Below are 27,544 nucleotides of genomic sequence, written 5' to 3' on the forward strand. Positions count from 1 at the left end.
GTCCCCAGCCTCGATGGTGGAGGAAACTCAACCTTAGCGATCATCCCGAGGAGCCCAGGAACCGCCAGCAAATTGGCCTCTGCTGATCGCATGAGGCCCGCAGTAGGGGTATATGGGGTAATGCGGTCTCTCAAGGATCACGCAGGGGTCCCAGGCCAGCGTAAAGGCCTTAAAGGTTAAAACCCACACCTTATGAAGATGATTCGAATTCCCACTGGAAGCCAGTGCAGCTGGCGCAGCACAGGTTAGAACATATGTAATCACAGAAGCCTTCCTGTGCCAGGCAAACGCAGCAGCCATGTTGGACCAGTTTCAGTTTCCGAATCCAGGCTTATAGGGAAGAGCCAGCGTAGAAGCTTGCAGTTACAATGAATAGTCAAGCCTGGAGGTGACCCGTTCCATGGATCACAGTGGCCAGGTCTGCCTGAAAGAGGAAGAGAGGGCCAGCCCGCCCGAGGGCCTGCCGAAGAATGGAAAAATGCAGTCTGGGTTACAAGGGCCCACCTGGGAACCCTCCATTGAAAGAGGCGCAATCCAGGTGGGACCCCTTCAGACTAAGGACAGAGGGGGCCGGGCGCCTTAAAATGGTCCCCCCCCTCCCACTCCGGCGGCTGGAAATCCTGCTCCCATTGCGGCCCAAGCCAAAGGGATCTCCGTCTTCGATGGATTCCAGTTTCAGCCTGCTCTGCTGTAAGCCAACCAGCGACCGGCTTACTCCAAACAATGCTGTAGGAGCTGCAGGGGCCGTGACAGCTCCCCCTCCATCAACAGGAATGAGCTGAGTGTCATCAGCGTACTGGTGACAAATCAGCCCAAAGCTCCATGTACCAGCTGAGCAGAGTGGTCGCATATAGATAAGTTAAATAATAGCGGGGACAGCAGCGCTCCCTAGAGGCATCTTACGTGGAGGTCGGAGCGCATTATCTGTGACGGCGAGCGAGAACCCGTCTCCGTCCGATTGCTCCAGCACGGAAGCCCGGACTCAGGCAAGGGGTCAAAGGCCGATGGTGGTCATCCTTGAAGCTGCTCCAACACTACTCTCTCAATTACCTTCCCCAGAAACGTAGAAGATTCGGAGGCGGAAGGCGGTAATTGGCCAGATCCCCTGGATCTAGCGATGGTGCACTTTTCAAGAGTGGAAGTAGGACCACTGCCTCCCTTCAACCCACATCCGGAAAAACTCACTTGCTCAAGGGAGCTATTGATGATATTCAACAGATGGGGGTCATTAGCTCCGCCCGGCAGGTTTTAATAAGCCAGGAGGGGGCAACCGGATCCAAGAAGGAGCAGAGTAGTAGGTCCTAACATGGCAGCCAGGGCCCTGTCAACAGCAATGACTATTTTCGAGGAGAGCAAGGGAGAACTGGAGCCAAACAAAGGGCCGGAAGATCGGCAAGGGAGCCTCCAGTTCACTCATTGTAGTCCAAAGGTGGAGGGAGAGATCCTGGCCGAATGACAGAGATTTTGTCTGCAAAGAAGCTAATAAAATGCCTCTACAGCTAATAGCCAATTGATGATTTACAAGAGCCTTCCCGGATAAGGAGGGTCAAGGGACCGAATTATAACTGAAACAATAATTGTGCTAGAGGCGTGGAGAGCTAGCAGATCTCTGCGAGAGAGGAGGAGAAGAAAGTTCTCTTACGCCTCCTTCGCCGCCATCTCATAAGAGCTTTCATAAGCCGTCCTACTAAGATGTTAGCGCTGGCTCCGTCCACTCTGGAGATTTCCTCACACAAACTCGCTCGAAGCCGTCTAGAGTGCCTCGTTTCGTGTAATGGCGGAGCTCCTCCGGTATCACCATGGAGCCACGCACGGTAACTACCGGGACCAGCAGGAGAGGCGCCGGGGGGCAACAACATCGATGGCATCGGAAAGCCGGGAGATACCAGTCATCCCACCTACTCATCGCCAGGTGTGCCGGCAGGGGCAGGATCCCGCAGAGCATTCAGGAAGCCAAGTGGGATCCATAGGAGTCTCCTCGCTGGAAGCGAAGGGGCATAAGCCATCAAGCCCAGTCAGCCTAGACGGGAGGTAAGTTGTGGCAGGTCCACCCGAATTCAACCCCTCAGGGGCTTAATGGTTGGACCATGGCACCTCTTACTCGACAGAGGACACGCGACCATATCAATCCCACAGCCCTAAGACCAAATCCTAGCCTGCTGGACCCGGCTGGGTTTCAATGGGTGGGGCCAGAATTTACTAAGGAGAGGCCCAGTGTCGCCATGGATGACACTAGGGTCCAAGCAAGCAGCTGCATTGACGAGGCTTGGTGTCGACATGGACATTGAAGTCGCCTCATGAGACTATAAGTCTAGGGTGCACCTGCAATGCCCAGTCTGCCACCACTCTTCCAGCAGCTCATGACGAGGCTATTGCCTCCAGTGCAGCTTAGAAGGCTGACCCGGTACACCAGGAGAGAACGAAGCCAACCTCTCCAAGGCCAACCACTCCAAAACCGACACATTTCCACATGCCAGAGATCTCAGGGACTGGGGGCAGCCCTGAAGAGGGGATAGAATCACGGATGAACATTGCCATCTCCCACCCCGGCCCCGGGTTCGTGGACCCGAAGGTGGAGGCACTTTAGCTGAAAGCCTGGAAGCGCGACCTCTACCAAGGCTGACGGTCTCACCTGCTCACGCACCGGGTCCACCGGTGACCACAAGCCAGGTCCCATCTTGCCATTGGCCTCCGAGGAAAATCTCGGAGGTATGGCGTGTTTTATTATTAAATGGACCCTGGCATTTATCAACACCAGGAGGACTGGACGGAGTATTCCTGAACTCCTGCCATCCCTGGATTTTTCTTCGAAGGATAGGTCCGAGGAGGTCAAGAAGGCTGAACGAGCATTCCCCATATCTCGATCCGCCTTCTATAATCCTGGGCCACCGCCTACCGCTATATTTACCCCGCCCATTACCACCGGGATTCCCAGTCCCCAAAGCAGGCGCCCCCATTTCCTACTAATCTCCCTCCCTCTAAAGCAGCCCGACCAAAGCTCCTGCACAAAAAAATGGGTCCAGTCTCACTAATACTAACTAACTAATCCTTTAATGCACCTTAGCCTACAGAGGCTGAGAAAGGGCCCAAACTACAACTAACAATATGGGTATAATACTACTACTCACAGAAAAACTTAACATTTATACAATGCTGGGGTCCTATAACAGCTAAACATTCCTATCCCTAATGCTATCTACAAAGTTATAAGCCACACCAGAAATCAGGCACAGGAGGACAGTAGAGGGCGCTAGATGGTCATGAAGAAAAACTGCTGCCACCAGATTCTTATGCGCCTTACTGAGACAGACTGAATAGATATCACACAGTTCTTACTGGAGACAGTAATGCAGTTGTTGTATTGGCCGAGACAGTAGGCATAAAATGTCGCTATTGCACAGACAAGGGCGGCCAAAGTGGGGTCCACGTCATCCAAGCCCACTGCTCGCAGATATTCATCTAGGTCGGAGAAAATCCTAGAAGACCAACAATGCCGGGCAATAACCAGGAGGCTCCCTTGTCCATTAGAGAATAACAAACTTGCAGTACCCTCACTCTTTTGTAGTGTCAAGTTTATTAGTCTTATGACAGTATTTAGGAGATTGAATGTTCTGGGTACTCTTTCTGCCCAGATCTCTTCCTCCAAGCATCCCAGAACACTGTTGGGTAGGAGGTTAAGCTCATCAAGGAATTTCCTCCCTAATTCCATTATCAACCATGAACATGAATGGTTCTCCTGGAGGCGATTTCGGGCATCTTGGATGTAGGCACAGGGATTGAGAGAGGGCTTAGAAAGGGTGTTAACTGCGGTCTCTTACTGGGCCGATTCCACCTTTGATTCTCTTACGCTGGTCTCGAGGGCCTTAGCGTTAGGTGTTGTGGTGAGACGACAAGCCTGGTTAAGGGCTTGGTCGGCAGACTTTCACTCCAAACAGGTAGTCTCTACCTATGATTACCATGGTTCTAGGCTGTTTGGGAAGGAATTAGATGCCGTCCCTGGAGGAGCTAAGGGTAATAAAAAAAAATTCATGCCGAGAGTATGTTAGGTCAGATCTGTAGGGATCCCCTCCACATACAACCTGGAGGTTATAATACCCTTCCTTTAGCACAGCAACGCATACACTGGCTCTAGGGCTCCCAGGAGGCCGGCCAGGCGTTGGATTCCTCGGCTGCAACAGCAACATCAACAACAACAGCCTTTTCGTAGGCAGAAACTACTTCAACAACTCACTGCGTCCCTCCCGTCCTCGTCCAAGCCGAACACAGGTGAAGAAAAGCGGTATTCCAAAGCAGGAACGCTACCTCCCAGATCTCCAGAGCTGGCTACAAATCCGTCCCAGTCGGGCAGGTGAGTCTCCAATTTTTTCACCACCCGATGGGTGGCGATACGATAGATTGGTGGGCCGAGAGGGAGGAAGTCGTATCATCAGAGTTACCTGCTGGAGTTTTCAACATTTCCACGCTCGATTCCAGAGCAGTATCCCCAATGCGAAATCTGGACAGAATTAAAGAACAACAGAAGCCATCCAGCATCTGCTAAGCTTACATTTCAGGCCATCGAACCTGTACCCATATCGCCGCCAGACGTTCTTACGGTGTTTATTCTCATTTTTTTTTTTCAGCGTGCCCAAAAAGAGCGGCGATTGGCGTAATATTGAACCTTCGATATGTGAAGCGACGATTCATCAGAGCTTCGGCATTTCAAGATGGAAACACTTACGGCTCAAACAGAGGCCCTCCGCCCAGGTGACTTTTTTGACATCGCTTATTTCGACCTGGCGGAGGCATATCTTCATATACCCATCAATCCATCTCACACACTGAAGGCGGTTCCGCCGATTTGCCGTGGGACTGGATCATTTTCAATACAAGGCCACTCTCCATTTGGGCTAGCTCGCGGCACCGAGGAGTTTTCACCGAAGATTCTGCTAGCCCCATCAGCGGCTCTACGGGAAAGAGGTCTACACATTTCACCCGTTACCTCTGACGACATGTATTGATTGGAGTGCGGGATCCAGAGGAACAAGCTCTTGAGACCTGGGCTGGCTGTCCTGTTGGCCGGCTTAACCGCCACCACGGGTTTCTGGTCAACATGCAGAAGAGTTTCTTAGACTCCCCACCACAGCAGCATGGAACGTTATCTGGGTGCGATTATCGATACTGTTGCACAATTGTGACTCTTCATTCCCATGGTGAAGATACACAGATCCAAGCGATCTGAGTAGCTATCTTCCTGTATTATCTGCCAGGAAGGCTTCCCTCCCTCTCCAGCTTCCGCCAAGCTGATGGGGCTGTTCATATCCGGTCATCCCGATGTATGTTATTTACAGTGGGGAAGATTCCGCCTTACGGGTCCTACACCAGCAATTTCTGCAGCCTCATCAATTCTGCATAATGAGGAAGGGAGGGACAGGTCACTTCAGATTCCCAACCAGCTTAGGTGTACTGGCCCTCCGATGGTGGTCCCATCAGCGGAACCTTTCAAAGGAAAAGTTTACATCTATCCTCACCAGACTACAGTTGTACACCGACGCCTTAGTCTTTTTTTGGATGGAAGAAGCTTCCCTTGCAGGAGAGTTCGGCACCGGGGATCTGGGCAGCCAGAGCAGTCTCGCTTTCCCATCATCATCCTGCTGGAGTTAGAGAGCCATACTTCTAGCATTACAGACTTTCAGGATCAGATCCAGGGTTGTCATCTATTATTAGTCCATTACACCCGACAACATTCGCGGCCAAGGCCCATTTGTGAACAATCAGGGGGGATCCAGATCCCCGTCTTCATGCGGACGAAGCAGTGGAAATATTGATTTTCTGGGCGAGAGACCCATCTTCTGTCACTATCAGCCCAAGAGCATATGTCAGGGGAACCTCAGCGTACAAAGCGGGGACTGGTTGAGCCACGACAAAACAGTGGTCGAGGCCGAGATGGAAACTTCATCCAGACCTGTTCCAGTTAATCGATTTCAAACCTTACGGCCCAATCCCAGCATCGATCTGTTGCCTCCGCACAGAATTGTCAACTTCCAGCGGTTCTTCACCAGGTATTTCCACAGGAGCGCATTGGCAGTAGAAGCGCCCTGACAATAGCGCCCTGGCCACAAGAGTAACTTCTATATGCGTTTTCCACCGAGCTCCGGTCATTCGAAGCTGATCAGGAGAGATCTGGTCAGAGAAAAAACCAAAGTGGTGCTATGGTGGCACCTTGAACTGGCCCAGGCGTCCGTGGTTTTCCCTCAAAATCCTTCAACTAACCGTGTCCCCTCCTCTGCGTCTGCCCCACCCCATAGGACATGCTGTCTCAGGGATCCCATACTGCACCCCAATCCCAGTTGGGTTTTGTCTGACCGCATGGCTCTTGAATGCAAGATCTTAGCCAGGAGGAGTTTACTCCGCGCTGGGAGTAATAGACCATTATTGTCGCGTCCATTGAATGACCCTCTACAATCCGAATTTATGGATTCTTACGTGGAAGTCATTTCTGTCCTGGGCTCGAAATCCAGCGACATTGATCCGTTAAGAATGCTTATTGGTTCCACAGGTGCTTCGCTTCCTTCAATCCGGGTTCGAGAAGAGCCTCAGAAGCTCCACTCTACGCGAACAACTTACTGCAGGTCTTACCCCGACAATATGGCCAAAGGTTCAAGGGGTTTAATGTCCAGGCATCCGCGACATCATTCGATTCCCTCAAGGGTTGTCTCACAGAAACAACCACCATGAGGTACACAGGTTCCCGTCGTGGAGGCTCAACTTTGGTACTTTCGGCCCCTTACCAACCCTCCGCTTCGAGACCAATTCAATCCAGTGGACCTGAAGTGTGGATCCATTAATGAGCTTCTATTCCACTTGAATTACCATCATCCTACCCATTTCGAAGATTAAACAGAGTTGCCGAGCTCTCTTTCAGTCAATTCTCAACTTTGCATATTTCATTAGGGACAGAGTTGTTATGCATCTCGACCCACATTGCGTCCCAAAGGTAGCTTCATCAACTTTCATCTGGAAGCCGGAGATCGATCATCCCTACCTTCTGTCCAGCTCCTTCACATCCTAAGGAGATTCTTTGGCATTCGCTGGACGTCCGCGGAAGCTGAAGGGGTACTTACTATGAATTACGTTGCAGACCTATCAGGTAGGACTACGAGTCTCTTCACTGAAACATCGCCCTAAAAGCGCTAATCTGGGAGACCCAGATGTCAAAGGGCATCCCTAAGTTACACACTTAGATCTTGCAGCTTAGTGAGGCATATAGGGCATCTCACCGCATCAGTCCCTTCTGGTATTACTGCCCATTCTACTAGATGTGCCGCAGCTAATTGCAATGCATTTTGACGCCACATCCCCTTAGAAGAGGTTATTCGCAAGGCAGCTACATGGTCTTGAAGCCTCTTCCTTTATTAAGCGTTATAGATTACATGCCATGTCTGGCAAAGCGAGAGACTGCCTTCGGCACAGCGATGCTGGAGCATATCTTTGGAGACCTAGATTTCCCACCCGTTAAAGGGACACTGCTCGGGGAGGTCCCACATCCGAGAGATGCCCGAAATGCAGCCTACTCAGGAGAGCGGTCCATTGGTACTTACCCTGAAGATGGCCTTCTCCTGTGGGGCGATGAGGGTATCATATTGGCCCTCCCTCGGATTATATCCAGTCTCCAGTGTAGTCCTTACAGTTGGTCCTAGGGATAGCTATATACTAATAGAAGTTCAGTTACTCTTCAGAGTTGCTTCATGGCAGACTTAGATGGAGCCAACAGTTGATGAAGTTTTGTATTCCGAAGTTCTTGGCGTTTCAATGTTCTGTTATCCTTGTTTATTACACTGTTCTTGTTACTTCCCTGTTATATTATTTCTTGAGAGAGGGATTAAAGCTGTTTGTTGATGTTTTGCTGTTAGAGGGGCCATAGCGCCTGCCGTCTCTGGGAGCCAGAGCCAGTTATTATTAATGCGTTGTGTGGGGAAGGTATTATAACCCTCGTATGTGGAGGATCCCTGATCTGACCTAACATACCTCGGCATGAATTTTTTATTACCCTTAGTCTCCAGGACGGCATCTAATTCCTTCCCAAACAGCCTAGAACCATGGTAATCATAGGTAGAGACTACCTGTTTTGGAGTGAGAAAGTCTGCCGACCAAGCCCTTAACCAGGCCCCAATGTCGATCTCACCACAACACCCTAGCAGCTAAGACCCTCCGAGGTACCAAAGCGTAACCGTGAGAATCAAAGGAATTGGAATCAATTGGCCCAGTAAGACATGAATTCCGCGTTAACACCCTTTCACAAAGCCCTCTCTCTGAAATCCCTGTGCCACCACATCCAAGATGCTTTGAAATAAGCATCACAGGAGAAGGCCCCTTCAGGGTAAGTACCAATGGACCGTTCCCCTGCTTTGGTTAGGGACTGGCATTCAGCTTCCTACAGAGGAACTCATTGTTCTTTGTTTCCCTAGATAGAGCACATTCATCCCCTTTTCCTAATTTGTCTGTATACTTTAGAGCTATCTCAATCTAATACTTTATTTTAAACCATTAATGTGTCACATTAATATGTGGTTTGGGTGTTGCTTTTAAGTATGTCGCATTTTTAATTTCTTATTATAGAAATAACTTCCTTTTCCTGAGTAGCTCAATATTTTGTAAAAACCTCTAAGTGGGAACCATGCGTCCTTCGCCCATGACTGGCTCTGAATACATAATCAATAGAAGTGAAAGGAGGGTCAGCCTCCAGTAAGAAAAATATTATTCTCTCAGAGGACTGTATTTGTGTAGCGTGAGCCACTCCAATATCAGTTTTTAGTGAAGAAAAATGTTTTCCCCTTCTCTTCCTCTCAAGAATAAGAAGCCCAAAATGTAATGACAAGGTACCTAGCTTACCTCTCTGTTACACACACAGTCAAAAAATTGGCTCCTATCTCTTGGGTAAGCACGTTTTACCCAATATTAACTTGTTGAACTAAAACGAGGAATAGGGTTTTGGTAGCCGAAACAGGTGTTTCAAATGCTGAAGCTTGAGAAAATCACTAGTAGCAAGAGATTCTCTGATGGTCACTAGACTCACCCACTCAAGGAGAGATTATCACATGTGCTAGGCCAAAAGCCAAAGTTCTTCTGGCACATTGAACTTGGCAAGCTTCTCACAGTGCACAGGTGACTGCCAGCTTAGCCCTGGGAGAAAGGACAGGGCTATTTTTGGATCATAGCCATACTGTGCTCCAGTCTCCCAAAGAAGAAGTTTCACATTTTGCCTTGGGATCCCATAGCCGACATTAAAGGACCTGTTTCTACAGACTGAGTTAAACTATGCAACACAGTTCCCAGCATGCAGCACACTGCCCCCTTTCCCATCACTTCTGATCTCGTATGCAACCAGAGACATTCAGTTAGGTTGCTTCACATAGGCCGGTTGTTAAATGCAGCAGCCAATCTTTTGGGGGATAAGAGGTCGAAGTCCTGTTCCTCCTTCTGCCAAGGCCCTCCTTCTCGATAATCCCCAGCACTTGAGAGGCTGGTTTTATTTTAATTGAATAAAGGATTTGTAGTGTGATCTCCAGTAAGCCAAATGCCATCTTAATTGAGATTAGAGGTGTCAACTGGCATATTCTGTCAAAGACATTTGCAGACGATCACGTTTAAAACTGCCGTACAACATCTCTCTTCCGAAACAGAATCCAGACCATGCTAGCAACACTGTAAGCTCCAATGCCCAAGTAAGGAAGGTAGTGCTCAGCCTAATGTACAGTAGGGAAAAGAAAAACTCTGTTTAGACTAACGATTAGGTATTTGTTGACTGTGTATTTCCTGTGAATGCTCAGACAGCGAATTCAGATCCTTTGATGGCATTACTGAGGATGACCAAAGTCACCAGGGCATTTACTATTCCAGATATGTTGCTGCTGTTGCTGTCTCCTGTTGCTTCAGTTTCCGCACAGAGAAAAGAGCAAAAGTAGGGAAATGTTACTTAGGCAATTGCAGTAAATGCAGAGACCGAGATCTTACAGAGATCTTACGGCTTCTCCTATCTTGCCAGATGTGGTCATAGTGTGGTCATATTCTTTTATAATTGTTAAGACTCCTTGTGAGGTTTTTTTTAAAAAAAAAATGGAGAGCACAGGCTATAAATAACCATAATAGACAAATAATGAAACTGGAGATTCAAATCCCCATTAAGGATGGCAAGGCCTGAGAGAACGGTGATGGAAGGAGTTGTCAACAGGGCTGTTCTGTGCAGCATTCTGTTTCCTCTGGGCACCAAACTTGTAATGTGGCGTCTCGGTCTCAGAGCAGCTGCCATGTGGTTATTGCTACACCTTCACAGTAACTTAGTCTACTGATTAGCATCCCTTGTGACAGTACCTCTGCATATCTGAGATCCAGTTTACACACTTGCTGAGCCAGCCATCTCCTTTGCATGGTAGAGGGGTGGTCTTTTTCTGCTGTCCACTTAGGATGACGTATGGAGTGGGTGCTCCATGTGGAGGTCCAATGTGCATGGTGTTTCATCTCCCTTTTTAAAGGACAAATATTGGGAATCTGCATGTAATGTGGCACTTCCTTTGCATGTTGTCTAGGGTATGTGAAAGAATGGTGCACTCGTGTGTTTCTCCAGTACAGAGAATGGAATGATAGCTAGGTAGGTGTGTGAACAAATTCTAAGTCTTGCCCCAGCAATTCCAGTGTATGGGCTGGATGCATGCTGAGTTCCAGTGTTCCAAAACTTGGATGGCAAATGTTAGAACTTTGATTTCTCTGTATACATTCATAACCAGTGTAAAAATGCCCAAGTTGTCCTAGTGGTGTGATTTCTTAATCACAGCCCAGTATAGGAAGCAAAAGCAGCTTACTCTGTTTAATAGAGGAAAAGATGGTAGGAATCAAAGAAAGGCAGGAGCTATGTGCTCCCACGCAAAAAAGCACAGATTCAGCCCTTGGCATCTCTGCTCTCAGACCATCTCAGGTGAAAGGTGTTGGGGGAGATTTTTTTCTTTATCTAAGACCCTGCTGCTCGTCGTACTCACCAACTGGATTGGGATTCAGCATGCACCATCTTCATATGTTAAAATTTTAACTATCCTCAGATATCCTGCCCTAGAATCGATCAAATATGGCATGAGTTTAGTGCCTTTTGTAGACATGCCTAAACTTCTTCAAGATCTCCTTTGGGGGCATGCGAGTAATGAGGTAGATAGAGATTTAGAGAAATGTCTCTCTGGTTTCCCATAGCTTCCATTTCATAGAGAGATGCATTATTGGTTTTTATTCCTCAAGTGATCTTTTTCTCTTTTGGATGACCATTCTCTTCCCATTGCAGTATTTTGTGGAGACAGGTGAGCTGATGGAGGTCAACAGGTCAGGGCTTGACATTTTCAGGATTCAAGAGCTCTCTGTTGAAATCAGCTTGTTCATTTACATCGGGGATAACGATTTTCAGTGCATCAGTGATGCACAGGATAGAACAGAATAATCACTTGTTCACAGGGACCCCGCTCATTTACAGTGTACCTGAATGAGAGCAGCTTCATTTATAGATGGAGATTTAAGATTGCTGTGTATACCTCACAATGTGAATATAGCAGCTATATATTACAAGTATATTTGTAAGGGAGCCGGTCACCTAGCTGTCGCTTCGTGGAAAGTGGAACGCTTGGCAGCAGAACTGGATTTCTGTTGTTGCAGGTTGGCTCAGTCATAATGCCAAACCATAGGTTGGCTTTGTGTGAATGATCCTGGGGTTTATCAACAACAGACCTTTCAGCAATGGACCTTAGTTTCCGTTAAAAACAAAATGTAGCAACTGTACAAATTTGCTGAACTGACTTCTTTCAAAATCCAGACTACTTTCAGATCCTCAGCATCCAGATTTTTTCCCAGTAAGCACAGTGGCACTGTGGCCCTCAATCCTGAGAAGTCTCCATCTGGTATCATGTGGCTCCCGCTGCTCACGCCAAATGTTACATGCAAAATAGCACTTGTAGCCTTTCTGTCTCCTAGTCCAGGGAGTCAGACCCTGTAGCAGGGTTGTGGGCCTATGGATTCAAATTCCAGAGAGCTCCAAGTGAGGATTCTTCAAAATGGAGTTAAAGCTTTATTGAATCTACTTATCTCTCCTAGGCTAGTCTCATTCACATATACACTCACCACAAAGTCCAGGTTGATTCCATCTTGGTGTTATGCAAGTTGATTGCTTGAGCAAGAAAGCTCTAATACAGATGGAAGGTGCACAGGTTGCTCAAGCAGGAGAGCTTAATTGATTATGAAATTTGGAACTCTGCCTGCTGTGCCTCTGAACCCCTCATTTGTCGGGACTGTGATTTCATGGTCTCACCGGGCTTCCTTTGCCGTTCCTTCACCTCTGTAGTCCTTCCCCCTTAACCTCCAAAATGTGAGTGGGCCCAGCTTTTGCTCAGCAACTTGTTGATATCTTTATTGCCTTTTTGCCAGGCTTCTCGGCTCTGTCCATCTGTGCCATTCACTTCCCTTATCTCTCAATACTAGTTGAGGAGAGGTGAAGGTGGTGGCTGGCTGCATGGAGATGATCAAGCACATATACTAACCTAGATAGCTTTAAAAAGGGTGTGGACAGATTTATGGAGGAGAAGTCGATCTATGGCTACCAAGCTTGATCCTCTTTGATCTGAGATTGCAAATGCCTTAGCAGACCAGGTGCTCAGGAGCAGCAGCAGCAGAAGGCCATTGCTTTCGCATCCTGCATGTGAGCTCCCAATGGCACCTGGTGGGCCACTACGAGTAGCAGAGTGCTAGACTAGATGGACTCTGGTCTGATCCAGCAGGCTTTTTCTTATGTTCTTATATCATGTGTATAAGGGTGACTTGGAACAGTCTGCTTTGGGGTGGCAGAGGAATCCTTGATCTTCATCCTAGATTTTAATTCTGCTTTCTTTGGTGGGGGGAGGCAACCCATATTTCACACATTTTTAAAAACAGCGTCAACCTTTTCAGCTTAAAGTTGCCCTGTTTCCCCACTTTTTGCCCAGAGCAACTAAATATTTCATCATCCAAGAGGGATGATGAAATATTTTCCCTCTAAGCTTCCCCCCCTAGGGTTTTTAGAGCCCTTCCAAACTCCTATTGGGAGTTATACTGACACTAGGCCCCTTCCGCACACGCAAAATAATGCATTTTCAAACCACTTTCACAACTGTTTGCAAGTGGATTTTGCTATTCCGCACAGCTTCAAAGAGCACTGAAAACAGTTTGAAAGTACATTTTTCTGCATGTGCGGAATGAGCCTTAGTTTTTTCCCCAAGCTGCCACAGTACAGCAGCAACCCCATGAAAGAGTCATAGCTCATACTCGGTTTTCTAGTCACTGGAAGTTTAATTTATGAATACGTACAAGTACTTGCTGACTTCCATTGCAGTTGTAAGTAGAATTGAACCCTTCTAAGACTTATCACTCTTTAAGACATGTTTCCAGTAGCACCTTGGAGACCCAACAAAAAAAGCAGGGAAAATTGAATGCTTAAAGGTCAAGAATAAATTGGGGCCACTAAATTAAAAACTGCTATATAGCAAAAATACAAATGTATTTAATCAAATTAAAATCATGACTTCATAGTAGAAGGCCCATTATGCTGCCTTATGTATATAGCCATGCATTATGTTTCAATGAGAAGAAAAAGTATGGAAAAAAGTAGGAGTCCTCAGTTTTTTCAGAAGCAGGTCTCTTCTACCATTTTCTCAGAAGACAGCCCAAGAAGGCCCCAGATTTGTTTTCCAAGTGATTGGGTTGTCCTCATGAATTGTTATTGACAAGAAGTGCCTAAGCTGTCTTCTCCACATTCAATATAGCACCGGTTGGACATAGATCAGCACATATCTTTGTTATACACTGTCTCTGTACAGTGATGACTAATAATCTTCTTAATGAGGTACATAGTATATAGTGCCCTTTCTCTGCCTGTACTAGGTTCCTAGAGAACAGAACTGATGGAGGCCAATGTTATTTATGGCACTTGTACACCATTGGGCTCTATACACGTCTTTGTCTCACTGCCAGTAATGCTGTTCTTTAGGATCTATGACTAGAAATCCTTCTTCCCCCTTCTCCATTCATTTGGGTAATGTCTGGTTTTCTCTTCATTGCTACATGCTCCCAGAAGTTGGGACTAGAGTAGAAAAGTTAGGATTTATACTCCATCCTCTTTCTTTCTTTCTTTCTTTCTTTCTTTCTTTCTTTCTTTCTTTCTTTCTTTCTTTCTTTCTTTCTTTCTTTCTTTCTTTCTTTCTTTCTTTCTTTCTTTCTTTCTTTCTTTCTTTCTTTCTTTCTTTCTTTCTTTCTCTCTCTCTCTCTCTCTCTCTCTCTCTCTCTCTCTCTCTCTCTTTCTTTCTTTCTTTCTTTCTTTCTTTCTTTCTTTCTTTCTTTCTTTCTTTCTTTCTTTCTTTCTTTCTTTCTTTCTTTCTTTCTCAGCTTACAAACTCCTTTCCCTTCCTTTCCCCACAACAGACACCTTGTGAGGTAGTGTACCAGATTGGGATCTGGGACTCCCAAGTTTGAATCCCCACTCTGCCCCGAGGCTAGCTGGATTACTTTGAACCAATCACACTTTCTCTGCTTAACATACCTCAAAGAGTGACTGTGAGGGAAAATGGAGGAGAGAGAATTATGCCTCCTGTTCAGAGCTTGGACGAAAAGTGAGACTAAAAGGTTAATAATGACAGTATTAACATCAGTGATGACAACAACAACAATAAAAAACATAGCTTTAGGAGCTGCTACTAGTGCTGTCTGCTTCAATGGCTGCATGTGGTACTGATGATAGAAAAACATGTCAGCCTTTCTTGGCTGTGTGAACAGAATTGTACCAAATGGAGAACACTTTGACAGTATCCAGCCAGTCTATGAAGGAACAGTGTATGGCAAGAGGGAGTACATGGATTTCTGTAAGCATTGTATTGTTATTTCGGTCCTTTGATTCTTAATATACATTTAGGAAATTGAGGCCTGTATGTTAACTCAATTTCCCCATGCTTTAGAAGGGCAAAGAATAATCATATTTCTCAGTACATTACAACCAGCAGAGTTCTGCCTAGCTATGCGTAATGTAATGGGAGAATGAGGTTTCCAAGACAGAAAGGAATTCCAAATGTTGCTTTTTTTGCTGACTTTAGAGGGCGAGAGTGGTATTTATGTGTACATTTTGAACTTCTTAAGCGTGGCATTGCCAGAGTAGAGCTTAATTGTTTTCTTGTGTTCTTTGTGAGCCTAGGAAGAAAAGGACATGCTAAAAAAAAGTCAGTTTTTAGTTGGGCTTAGCATTGCTATCTTCCCCATAGGGGGAGTAAAATACTAGCTGCTGTACCGACAATATTTTTATATGGATGCCCATTTAAAATTGTCCATGGATGCACTGAACCTAATGGAAAACAAGCACGTAAATAAAAGATGCTGTCATATGAATGGAAAGCCTGATCAGTCCTTGTTGAGCAAACAAGGTTAGGTTGGCAATCCTGTACAGAGGGAGAGAGATGAGATTACTGATTTCCTTTAATACTTCCAGGTGACTCTGTTGTTTTACCTGAGTGCAGCATCCACACTGGAGATGCTAACTCCCCACCCTAATCTGCATTGCTATTTGGCTCTGAGGATTTCAGTCAGCTTTAAGTTTTTGCTTTTCCGGGGGGAGGTAACTCTCCCTTTTTTATTCTATTCTTACTTTTCTAGGGTTTGTGCCTGTATCTTGGGGATTCTCCTTTTGCAGTTAGCATGTGAGATGAGAGGGAGTCAGATTCCTTTATTTTTCCATTTTCCTTTTCCTCCTTTTCCTGTTCCTTCTCCACCTCCTCCTCCTTCCCTTTCCTTGTTTCCCCCCATTATTCCCCCCCACCAGCCTGTGTGGTTGTTACCACTCACCGTGAACTAACACGCCCCCTGGTGTTTGCATGCAGTCATTGCATCCAGCAGATCCTGGAGGCTGTTCTCCATTGCCACCAAATGGGGGTCGTCCACAGAGACCTCAAGGTGAGTTTTCTTCCCCACTGCTCTGTCCGTCTGTCCGTCTTTGTATCTTTGCATGTGTTTTTTTTTCTGAAAAAGAAGTTAATCATTTCTGAGTTGTTCAGGTCAAATTTCCTGAAAATTCTGATAATAGAGTCCTGTGGGATATAGGTCAGTGTAAAACCAACAACTTTTGAACTGGGACATTCCGCAGACAGCCCAGTCAGAAATCAGCTTAATGATTCCAGCATATATGTATTGTAGTTTTTGCTGTGACTCTTCCTCTGGCATTGCTGATCAATGGGGGACCAACCCCCAGTGCACCTGGTCAAACCTGCCATTCCACCAAGAAGGAACTGTCCATCTTCTAGCCCCTTTGGGAGGTGACCAGGGGACCTGAGCCCCTCACAAACTTTATAATCTCTTATTGCACAGTTGTGATCACAGAGCGGGTGCTTACTGCAGTCTTGCGGAGCTGAACTTTTACAGGGCTTTTGTAGAGGTGGTTATTTGGCTGGAGGGGAGGGTGGAGGGAGGAGTTCGCTTGGCTTTGTTGCCACTCAGTGGTAAAATCACAAACTGCACCTTAATTTAAAGCCAGAAGCAAGGTCGTGTGCCTAGAGAGACAGAACAGAGAAATCACACTTAAGAGGTCATCCAGAGGGTTCTAATTGCAGGGAGTAGGGAAACTATTTAATGTATTCCTGATCCCAGTATTGTGCATCAGTGGTCACCAGTTCTTGCCAATCCACATGGCCCAGAAGAGACAGAGCAGCTAGAGTGTGTGCTGTGTAGTCTGCATAGCTAGCTTCTTTTGCTTGTTGTGAGATTGGCCAAATGAGGAAGTAGGGGGTGGGGTGGGGTGACGCTTGCATTTACTGGGATGTTTTCTGTGTTTCAAGCCACATGCTATTGCAAAAACAAAACAAAAAAATCCCTCAGGACCTTCTGGATGCACCCTAAAGCAAAAGATATTCCCCTTCACAGAAAGAAGACTTTTGTTGCTTTAAGGCAGGCTTTGAATTCCGCTGGGACCTGGCAGTTCCATCCTTCCAGTTAGCAAGACAGGGTTTTCTGCCTCTGCAAGTGATATCAGTTATTCCAAGGGCTGCTGCTCCCATGTCCTCCTTGGATGCCACTCATTTTGGTGCCTAAATGCTTTGGGGCTGCTCCACAACATCAGACAGATCCCAGTCCGTGCAACAGAGCCATTCTGCTTTTTGCATGCTGCATGGTGAAGTGTAGCCCATCACACCTTTGGCTAATCTGAGCTGATTTCTGGGCAGCTGTCAGGTGACAGTCCGGGGAGGGGACATGTGGTATTGGGGCCTGAGGCCGCAGAATTGCTATGCTTTCAATAAACAACTCATTCAGTTCCCGCCCCCGCCCCCCAACTGCTCCCTGCCTTTTCCACATTCCTCTAGCCATTCCTCTTCCTATCCTCCACCATTTCCAGCATTTTCCTCCTTCATTGGTGGGTGTGTGGGGCAAAGGCTCCACATGAGCAGTGTCGCCTGTAGGCAAAGTGGATATAATTTCTCTGCAGATGTTTGCATGCATTATGTCTGGTTTAAATGTGCACAAATTGCTCGTTTTCTGTCACTTTTACTGTATTGGATTCTTGTTATCTGTTTGTTTGTTCTCTGGCCTCTTTACAACACTTGTTTAGTAGGCCTGGTGTCATTGAATAGCATAAAGAGACTCTGTTTGACAAGTGTTATGAACACTCATCCATAAGTTAAGGTACAGCAATGCCCACGTCTCTCAGAGCGGCAATGGGATAGAAGGTGACCTGATGATGACAATTCTGTGTCTGTGTGTGAAAGATGTACTTAAAAGCTGCTTTCTGGGAAAAAAATGTGGTGTTTCTGTTGGCACTTATAAAGATTTTGGGCTTCCCCTCTCACTCCACCTCCATCGTAATTACTGGAATATTTTCCCTTTGGGCTGAAAAACATGAATTTGAACCATTTAAAGCTAAAAAACTGCAGCAACAAAGCTGTGCTACAGCAACAAAGCTGTGCTACTTTAACCTTCTGCTTAACAAAGACGATGGTTATTTTGTGCATCACACTGATAGGTAGGTTCGTTTTAGGCTAGACGTGCAACGCTCAGCCCAGTCCCAACACTTTTTGTTTGAAGCTCTTTTATAGCTAATGCCCTTGCTTTCACAATTGCCAAATGAAGTTTTGCATAAAGACCTGAAATCTGACCGAGGCACGTAAAAAGGTCCCCAGAGCCTTGTTACTGAAGCAGTAAGGTCCATTTTGCTCTGGGTTCCACCATGTGATATTGTTGAAATGACTTAATACACGCCTCCTGCCGATGGCAGTATGCTGGTACTATCGGTGTTTGGAAAATGCTGCCCTCAATAACAGAATTTTCTTCTAGGAGATGTGGAAACGAAGTGTTGCGTGTTAAACATGAGTTATCCCGCTTAGTCTAGTCCTTGGACAATGTTCTTTTTACATACCCAGATTTGTGCAATTTGAAACTGAACTGCTGCTATTCCAGAACCATAATATTTTTACATAGTGCGGTAGTGGTGCTTAGCTACCTATGATAGATGACATGAAATCATCCTTTTCAAATAAATAAATGAAAGCATGATTTAATTTTGTACTAGCCATTTGGTACAAAATGTATGTTCTGTCTGGTCAGCAGAACTCCTGATGGGTGCTGATCTGATTTTTCCCATCCACTGAAACCTTTGATTGAGATTTGGTACTTCTTTTGGTTGCCAAATTTAAGATGGACTATTAGACAGACTACAAATGTGGATATTTATGTGACATTATGTCATCCACAGCCACATGGGGGGGGGGGGTGAGCAACAGTAATTCTAAGTGCATTTTTCGTGCAGCCGCTATACTGTTCTTTTCTGAAGATGAGGCATCCTTTCTCTATTAGTCTTTGCAGAAAAGATGTTCAGAAATCATTTTACATCATAATTAAAGCTTTTGAAACTCAAATCGCTGAGCATTTTCATGGCACTAACTTATTTAAAAAGCAGCCTTCAGAAACTGTGTAGAGGTAATCAGGTCAATGTCATCCTGTACATAGGAACAAATGGACCCTATGCTAGTACAAGTAATCATTGAATTGCCTTTTAGGTGTGAAATCCCTCAGTGTCAAACAAGCAGAATTAGATGACACAGCTTGCACACAATGAACATGTTGATTCATTTCCCAGCCTCTTGGAAAGATGGATTAATAAGTAAGTGGGTAAATTAAGACAAAAAGTACTTCTGCATATCACAGATTTGGCCACCATCAGTGGTTCTGTTCTGTGAGCTTGATTGTCCAATGGTAGTTGGCCTTTAATCTTGACTGGGTAGTACAAATGGGTGTTGGTAGAGGCAGTGGGAATAGTTCTTAACACTGACCTTATCAGAAGTATTCTATTGCCTCACAGAGCTGTGCTTGAGTGTACTCCTAGTCACTCCTTGAGATCTAATAAGAATGAAGATGACCTTCCAGTTGTCTTGGGCCTAATCCGCGTAGGGTTTTTAGGTCATGATCTGCACCTTATATTATGGAATGCCAAAGACAATGTCTGAGGCCGCTTTTACACATAGAATTGTTTTATGTGGGTTCTGGATACCAGTATATAGTGTCACTAGTATATAGAGTGTGTTACATATTATCATGAACATTTGTGTGACAGTGCATAGTCCCTTCCATATCTAATACGCCTTCTTGGATTAGCAGTCTTTCTTACTGGCGTTCCCAGTGTCTGGAATCCTGAACATGAAAGTGGTGAAATTTGCTTTACTGTATGTGGAACAGAATCGTGGTTAGTTGCTCACATATTATTTAAACTGGGGCCAGTTCATGATTTAACTCTTGGTGTTTGGTTTGTGGTAGCCAGTGTTTTTTCTTGTATATCAGATTTTGGTGTTGAAGTTGGATGGTTCCAAGTAATAATATGGTTCTGTGAAATCACTGTAACTTCAGAATGTCCCACTGAGGAATAGTGTGGTGGAAATAATCTAGCATAATGAGCATAGCAGTGAGCTACAGCATGTTTGTGACATGCTTTGGGAGTGGGATCTTCCTGCTGGGAGTGGGATCTTCCTTTTCCTTTCATCTCTCATCCTCCCCAATACTATAACTGAAGGATCTGCCATGTCAGTTTGATGAGGTTTTAGGGGCAGAGTATCTTGAAAAGCTTGGAGATGAAAGTGATCAGCAAGTATCAAACTGGGTTTAATCACCAGACTAGAATGCTGTTCTCTTTGAAACTCCATAGTCCTCTCACTGCTAGATTCTGGTTCTAGAAGAGACCTTCAGTTTGGGATTTGACTTGTTCAGAATGGAACCAGATAGACTTCAGGGCCCTCCTTCTAGTTTATCCTAGATGTGTGAAATGAATGGACAGCTGTGAGGTCTGACCCTAAGCTTGTTGTCTGAGAATGTGTTCTCTGAGACTTGATCCTTTTGAATAATTACTCTGCTCCCCATTTGAAAATTACCTTTGTGTGTTCATGATTTTGGTAGAGCGTATGAGTTTGTTGGCTGCTTTTATCCTCTCCGGGTTTCTCCCTGCCGTGTTCTTCCTAAAGACATTAAGAAGAAATTTGCATGGTGCGCCAAGCAGCCACTTTGCACAAAGACACATGTTCATATACGGCAGTCACAGTTTGTCTTTAATCCATTGCTAGAACTAGCACACTCTCCTTTCTTATATTGTAACATTGCCAAAGTTTCCAAGGGGATATTTTTATCTAGAGTCTTCTTTGTCTCTGTTGAATCTTAGCAGATATATCTGGAAGTCTAGACAATATACTTGAGGAAAAGTGTGACACAAAGCATACCCAATTAATCTTAACCGGTGGAACAAAAAGTCCCAAAGAAGGATGGAATGGAGGGGAGCTCTTGGTTGTGCATGCTTGATGAATAGAATGTTGTCTACTGTGCTGTTGTCCATTTACAAGCTGGAAACTCAAAATCCAAGAGAGCACGATTATGTTCTGTGTCAGTCGTGTTGCAGCCAGAGATGGTGCTTCTTTAGCTTCATAAAGTGGTAGAATTTGTAGGGCATAAGATCACTAGCCCAACTTTCTGCTAGGAAAGCAGGATAGTCCACACTTTGGTCCCCACCAACAAAGCCACAGTCTCCCACCAACAATATACTGCAAGCAGATACACAAGAGAAAGGTTCCTGTTGAAGAAATGGCTGCAAACCGCTCAAGTGGACACAAGTTGCAGGAGAAATTGTTAGCTCGATCGATTTTAATCGGGATGCAGGTCTGTCTGGCCAAACACCGGATTTTAAGCTGTGGCAGTGCCTGATGAGCAAAAGTCATCTTCAGCTTTCCTGGTATCCCCATTTTATTTTACAAATAAACATACTGGCACTTTGGGAAGTGCTGTGTGGTGTTTGCCAGTCCTAAACCAAGGAGGGTAAAAGCTACTACCCCGCTACGAAACAACACCAGGTCAGCATGCAGGTCTAAACAAAAGTATTTGTTCATTCTTTTTTCAGTCTAAACTGCTACTTTGGTGTACAGGAATCTGTGACTACAGTACCAGACATATCACAAAGATCAAGCAGTTCTCCTTAGATCAGAGGTCTGCAACCTGCGGCTCTCCAGATGTTAATGGACTACAATTCCCATCAGTCCCTGCCAGCATGGCCAATTGGCCATGCTGGTAGGGGCTGATGGGATTTGTAGTCCATTAACATCTGGAGAGCCGCAGGTTGCAGACCCCTGCCTTAGATCATACTAATTTTAAAAAATAAGTGTGAATTACATTTGCTATGTAGCCTTGGAGTGCCTAAATCTGTTGAGTATTTTTCCATACTCCTTGGGAAGTGCCATTTACAAGGGGTAGTAAGCATTGTGTGCTGGTCTAGGATAAAGTTTGTAAGCAGAGACAGTGATTCTGGAGGAGACACTGCAGAACACATTTTTTAAAATTTTAATTGAAATAAACCACCCTCTCATGCCCAGCAGACCAGCCTCAGTCAGCACTTCACACAAGAGCAGGTTGCCCTAAAAGTATTCTTCCCCTTACTTATCCTGGCTATGGGACAGGACTATCTCCAGAAAATAGCATGTCTTTTTTTGTCTCTCTCTCGCTGTCATACTTTTTGGGGGTTGATTGCAGATGTCTAACCAGCTTCTGCAAACTGTTTGTTGTTGTTGTTTTATTCTGTTTCTTTTTCCTCCTCTTTACTTTAAACCAAATCAAAACTATACATGATTCTATTAAAATGGCATCCTATGTTAAATTGGGCCACCATGACAGCCGGAGAACCTGCTTTTGGCCAGCAAATGCAAAGGAGCGGCAGTGAAATTGGCAGATTTTGGCTTGGCAATTGAAGTGCAAGGAGACCAGCAGGCCTGGTTCGGTGAGTGCTGGTTGGAATCCCTCCCTTTCCTCGTTTCCCGGCATGCTTTTCTGACTCAGTCATTGCACAAACCACATGCTCTGGCAACTCTTTGTTTTCTCTCAGGCTTTGCAGGCACTCCTGGCTACCTCTCTCCAGAAGTCCTACGCAAAGAAGCCTATGGCAAACCTGTGGATATCTGGGCATGTGGTAAGATCAAATTGTCCAACTCCTTTTTGTGACTCTTCCACAGAGTAAGAAAGTTAAACATAGCGAAGGGTTTTCTGAGACCTGGGTCATACATGAAGGAATATGAAACAGTTGGATGGATCATGTTACTTCTGTCTGCAAATGGAGGATTATGCAGAACAACAGTTTGGAACTTTCTCCTATCGTGAAAACCTCCTGAAGATTAAAAATCCAGCATAGCAAGCAAAGAAATGGGTCAGAACCTGGGGAATAAAGGCTTTCTCAAAGCCATTTTGGATTTCTGTTGGCATGGAACTGGAATCCACTGCTTTCAGTCCCTTCTCCCACCTCAGTCTTCTGTCACCTCATTTTCCTGTACGTGGGAACAGGACTTTATTCAATCCACTGTCCAATTGATTATAATAGGATGAGATTATTTGCTTCTCTCCAGGAACTATGGAATGGATGAGTCACTTTATGGTCACCCACAGTTTTGGGATGACAAGCTGCAATTCTGTTGAGGCTTTCTGAAACTGAAGGTTGAGGCTACAGAAAAAGGAAGAATACGTTCAAGAAAAAAAGGACAGAAGGCAATCAGAAACCAGACACTGTAGAGCTGCTCTGAAAGATTAAGAAAACAGCCTTGTCCGGCTTCTTCTAATTCTGTGAAGTGTTCTCATACCAGGGTCCATTATAACAGTGTAGGCAAGGATTTACATTGGGGTACATCTACAGTGTAGGCAAGGATTTACATTGGGGTACATGTCCTATAGAGCAACTGATGAGAAGGGCAAAGAATCAATTGGACACCCCTCCCCCCTCCGCCCCAATTGCATAGTCATGAATATAAGTGGACCCACCAGGAGCATAAATCTTTGGTCAAGTGCAAGGAAAAATATATATTAGCAGCCTGAGTAGCAAAATGAAAGAAATAAGGCCTTAGGTGCTTGCTTCAAAATGCTCACCACTCCATTCTTTGCCATAGGTGTTATTCTTTACATCTTACTGGTTGGGTATCCTCCATTCTGGGATGAAGATCAACACAAGCTGTACCAACAGATCAAGGCTGGAGCCTATGATGTGAGTAACTGCTTAATTCTTGCAGCTCTTTGTGACATTGTCCACACAACACCTTGTCATAATTTTAAAAAAACTGGTCTTGTTTATAGTCAGTTGGTTACACAAGAGCCATTGTGGTGTAATGATGACAGACTAGGAATGGGGAGACCTGACTTCATGTTCCTATTCTGTCATGAAGTTCAATGGATGACCATGGGCCAGTCATACTTTTTCATCAGTCTAGCCTACCTGACAGGATAAGGATAAAACAAAAGAGAGGAGTACTGTGTATGCTTTCCTGAGCATTTTCAAGGAGGATGTGATAAAAATGTAGTGAATCATTTTTAAAGAAGCCGGGGGGGGGGGGGGGGGGGTGAAAGTCCTTCAAAATAAAAGTTTAGCTTGCTTCTTGAAGAAACAAAGAACTGGGCACCAACTGAATGTTTCTAAAGTGGTGATACCGTTAACAGGGCATCAAGAGAGAGAAGGCTTTGTCTCTTATAACCATCCATTTCACTAAGGTGGGGACCCTGAAGGCAGGGCCTCAGATTATAACTTGTGTTGACTGACAGGGTCATTTGGACGGTGGTGGCCCTTCAGAAACTATTCAGTGCTACGGTGTGTGTCTCTGAAGAAGTCATGCTAGCTTGTGTTCAATTGCTTGGTTTTTTATCTGTGTCTGAAGATAAGTGGACTAATACCCTTTCAGCTTATATTCTTCCCATGCAGAAAGTACATTTCTGACCCTGCTACAGACAGGGTTGGTGGAAAAAACAAATAAGGATAAAGAAACAGGTATCTGTGTCCAGGCTCAAAAAAATGTATCTGTTAAAATATGCTCCTCCTCAATTTGTACATTAAAAATCTGCTCACTGCCCATTACATTTGACAATCTAATACTCTCACAATAGAGACTACTACTCCAATTTCATTTTTTCAGAGACAGTGAATGTCAACCGTGTGCCTCCAAAATACATTCAACATGTCTGAAATGACGCCCCATCTGTGTCCGTTTTGACAGAAGTCAAAACTGGATTTGATACTGAAAACTGCCTTGGAGCCAACCTGTCCTGTGCATCAGGTCTGGCCTGGTCTGTACATGCGATAAAATTAGGTGGGTGGAATGCTGAGAGGGTAGAATGGATCGCACCTCTTGAAACTACAGAGGTGATGTGAGGTGATGCTGCTGTAAAACCTCTCTACAAATAGAAAAACAACCCGGCAATGGAAAGAGATACTATAGAGGGGAAGTTTTTACATTCAAAAGTGCTGGTGGTCTAAATAGTGCTACAGTTAGGTTTGCCTGCTCTGGATTTTTAAATTCCTGGAGATTTGGAAGTGGAGCCTGGAGAGGGTGGAGTTTGGGGAAGTGAAGGAACTCGTCAGGAATCTGATACCATAAAGTCAACCTTCACACCTGCCATTTTCTCTGGGGGAGCTGATTTCTATAGTCAGCTGTACTGGTGGAGACCTCCAGGCCCCAACTTGATGCCCTAATGTTGAGGATAACCAGTTTGGGGCGGGGCAGGGAGAGAAAAGGAAGGGAAGACAAACAAAATGCCAAAAACAGCTGAGGAAATTGAAGTGAGGGAAGGGAGGCCAGCTAAGATGTAACCATCCCTGCCTCAACCAATAGGCTGGTGGAAATTTTCAGTCTTGCAGGCCTTGCAGAATTGAGCCCAGTCCTGCAGGCCAAGACAAAAAAACTTTGGCTCTGGTTGAGGACAGTCGGATGCTTCTGGGGCAAGGGCCCACCAGTAGGTTATTACTAGCTGAGCATAATGCTTTTGGGGAGGTATATCAGGAGAAGCAGTCCTGCTGCTTACTGTAGCTGGGCAAATTTCAAACAAATACAACAAATACAAAACCTTTAATGGCATATAAAGAGTGGTAAAATACAAATTATGTTAAAACCAATTGACTAAAATTTACACAAAGGTTTCACTCTTGATCCAAGTGCCTTTGTTAAAAACCTGGCAACTGATTCTGTAGTGTGGGGATGATGGTCACTTAGCAAGTATGAAACTATTTCCTTGTCTGATCTCACTGAAAATTTCTTCAAGATGGCCTCGAGAAAAAGCAACCGATAGCTGGGCAAATTTCATGGAGACCAGAATGCAGCACAGCGTGATGACACTTCTCTATGTGGTGATGCCATGCCAAACAGTGGAGGGTGCTGTTAGATAATTCTTTAGACTGGATTCCTCACCATGTCTCAGAAACAACTCTTATTGCCATGATCTTCTGTACAGAGTCCATTATATTTACCTTTTGTGGAGATTCCTGTCCTCCACTCATTTTGTTTTCATGGGAGATTGAAGATGTACGGGAACACACAGGTCTGGCCTGCAATTGTATTTCCAAGGCCTTCTAAGAGTGGAACTGCACGTTGCATTGACAAACACATTTTCAAACCATGTGCTCATCATCACACTAATGCTGGTGAGAGTCGGATAATAGGGTAGGGATGAATCTATAGGGAAGAAAAAGAAAAATAACATTTCTAAAGTATACTGTGAAGGAGCCTTGAGTATCTTATTTTTAAAGCTCTTTCTGTATTACAGACACTTTTGAGAAAGGGCACGTAGTTCTAAATAATGCAACAATTATCTAACTCCAGGATGTGGGCTGGTGTTCTTTCTAATGATATCAATGAACACACACACACACCCCCTCCTTGCTGTTCTTCATTTTCCAAAACTTGTTTCACTCCCCTCTTTTGACACATGATTGGGAAATCTCTGCATTAAATTAAAGCTTCATGTCCTTTCAAGTTTATTAGAAGTGGGGCTGGCTGGAATGGATAGAGAGGAGGCACGTTGGTGATCTACAGCTGAAATGCATTAGTCGACCTAGATTTCCTCTGTATCATTCCAATTTGCAAAATGATCATTCCCCCACAAATATTTCCTTGAAAAAGTATTCTAGATGGAGTGTGTGTTTACCCCTGTTCACTCACTGCCCCCAGAAGAGATCCCCTGCTCATCTCCTTTGTATTGTCTCATAGTGGTTAGTTTTCATTCCTTACAATGGTATTCAATCCCAACTTCTTTGCAGACATGGGGCAGGGCAACAGCATAGGAACACTGGCTTAAATTCTGCCTGGAGTAGTTCCTTCTTCACACACACATATGTGACATTTCAAAGGGAACATGTATATGACAACTCAAAGCAGATTATGAACATTTGAACCTCTCTTCACCACAAGCTTTGCTCGTTACATATCCTCAGGGAGCCTGAGGACTTCCTTCCTTTCACCATAGCTTTGTGGCATTTGGCAGCCTCTTCCCCATTTCTTTCCCTTTGCCCATACTTCCTCTTTTCATCCCCATGTGTGTTGGTGTGCATATTGATCAGGGGCAGTGACAGTGACTGCAATTCCAGGAGTAGATGATGGGCTTTCTTTAGGGACTTGGATTCTTCCCCATCCTGCTGTGACAGGCTGTGATAGGAGCTTGGCTTCAGATTCGCCTCATATTGTTTCTGGAAAATTCCAAGTCTCCTGCTTACAAAGAGAATGTTGAAAGTGTTCTCTGAGTTTCACCAGTGAAGTTCCTCTCCAGGGGAAACATTAAGAAGCCAAGAATTTTGCTCACTGAAATCTTGGTCTTGTTCATTTTAATCCTAACGATAGCAGTTGAATTCTGGATGTCCTGTCTTTGTAATATGATGGCAAACGAGAAAATACATTTCTAAAGAACATAGACCCTGGCATTAATTAGTGTAATCAAAGGTAAAGCAATATACACGCCCAATTGAAGCCCTGTGAATGTATGATTCAGGTATAAAACAGAAATCCCACATTCATAGTCCTATTCTTCTCTTTGAACAAGTTCTACTAAAATTATTCATCTTTTGATTGCGTAGTGTAGCTATTCCTCAAAAAAAGAGAGGCCTTCATGAGCAAATTCTTAGGACATAGGACTTCAATTAGGAGTGTATACTGCTTTGATATACTAATTATCAAAACGACACAGTCTGGAGGGGAGAATCTGGACAGACTCTTGA

General features: G+C 45.0%; 1 protein-coding gene across 5 annotated transcripts in view; it reads left to right on the forward strand.

The window, feature by feature from the left end:
• The window catches only part of CAMK2B (calcium/calmodulin dependent protein kinase II beta), a 198,676-nt gene that overhangs the window by 119,009 nt on the left and 52,123 nt on the right, over positions 1 to 27,544 (forward strand). For all 5 annotated transcript variants that reach the window (XM_048512579.1, XM_048512580.1, XM_048512582.1 and 2 more), the window contains exons 6-9: positions 15,903 to 15,975; positions 22,207 to 22,309; positions 22,415 to 22,498; positions 23,463 to 23,557. In XM_048512579.1, the coding sequence (XP_048368536.1) occupies positions 15,903 to 15,975; positions 22,207 to 22,309; positions 22,415 to 22,498; positions 23,463 to 23,557 (355 nt within the window). The remainder of the gene's footprint in view (positions 1 to 15,902; positions 15,976 to 22,206; positions 22,310 to 22,414; positions 22,499 to 23,462; positions 23,558 to 27,544) is intronic.

This window comes from Sphaerodactylus townsendi, linkage group LG12 (assembly GCF_021028975.2).
Source record: "Sphaerodactylus townsendi isolate TG3544 linkage group LG12, MPM_Stown_v2.3, whole genome shotgun sequence".
Lineage (NCBI taxonomy): Eukaryota > Metazoa > Chordata > Lepidosauria > Squamata > Sphaerodactylidae > Sphaerodactylus > Sphaerodactylus townsendi.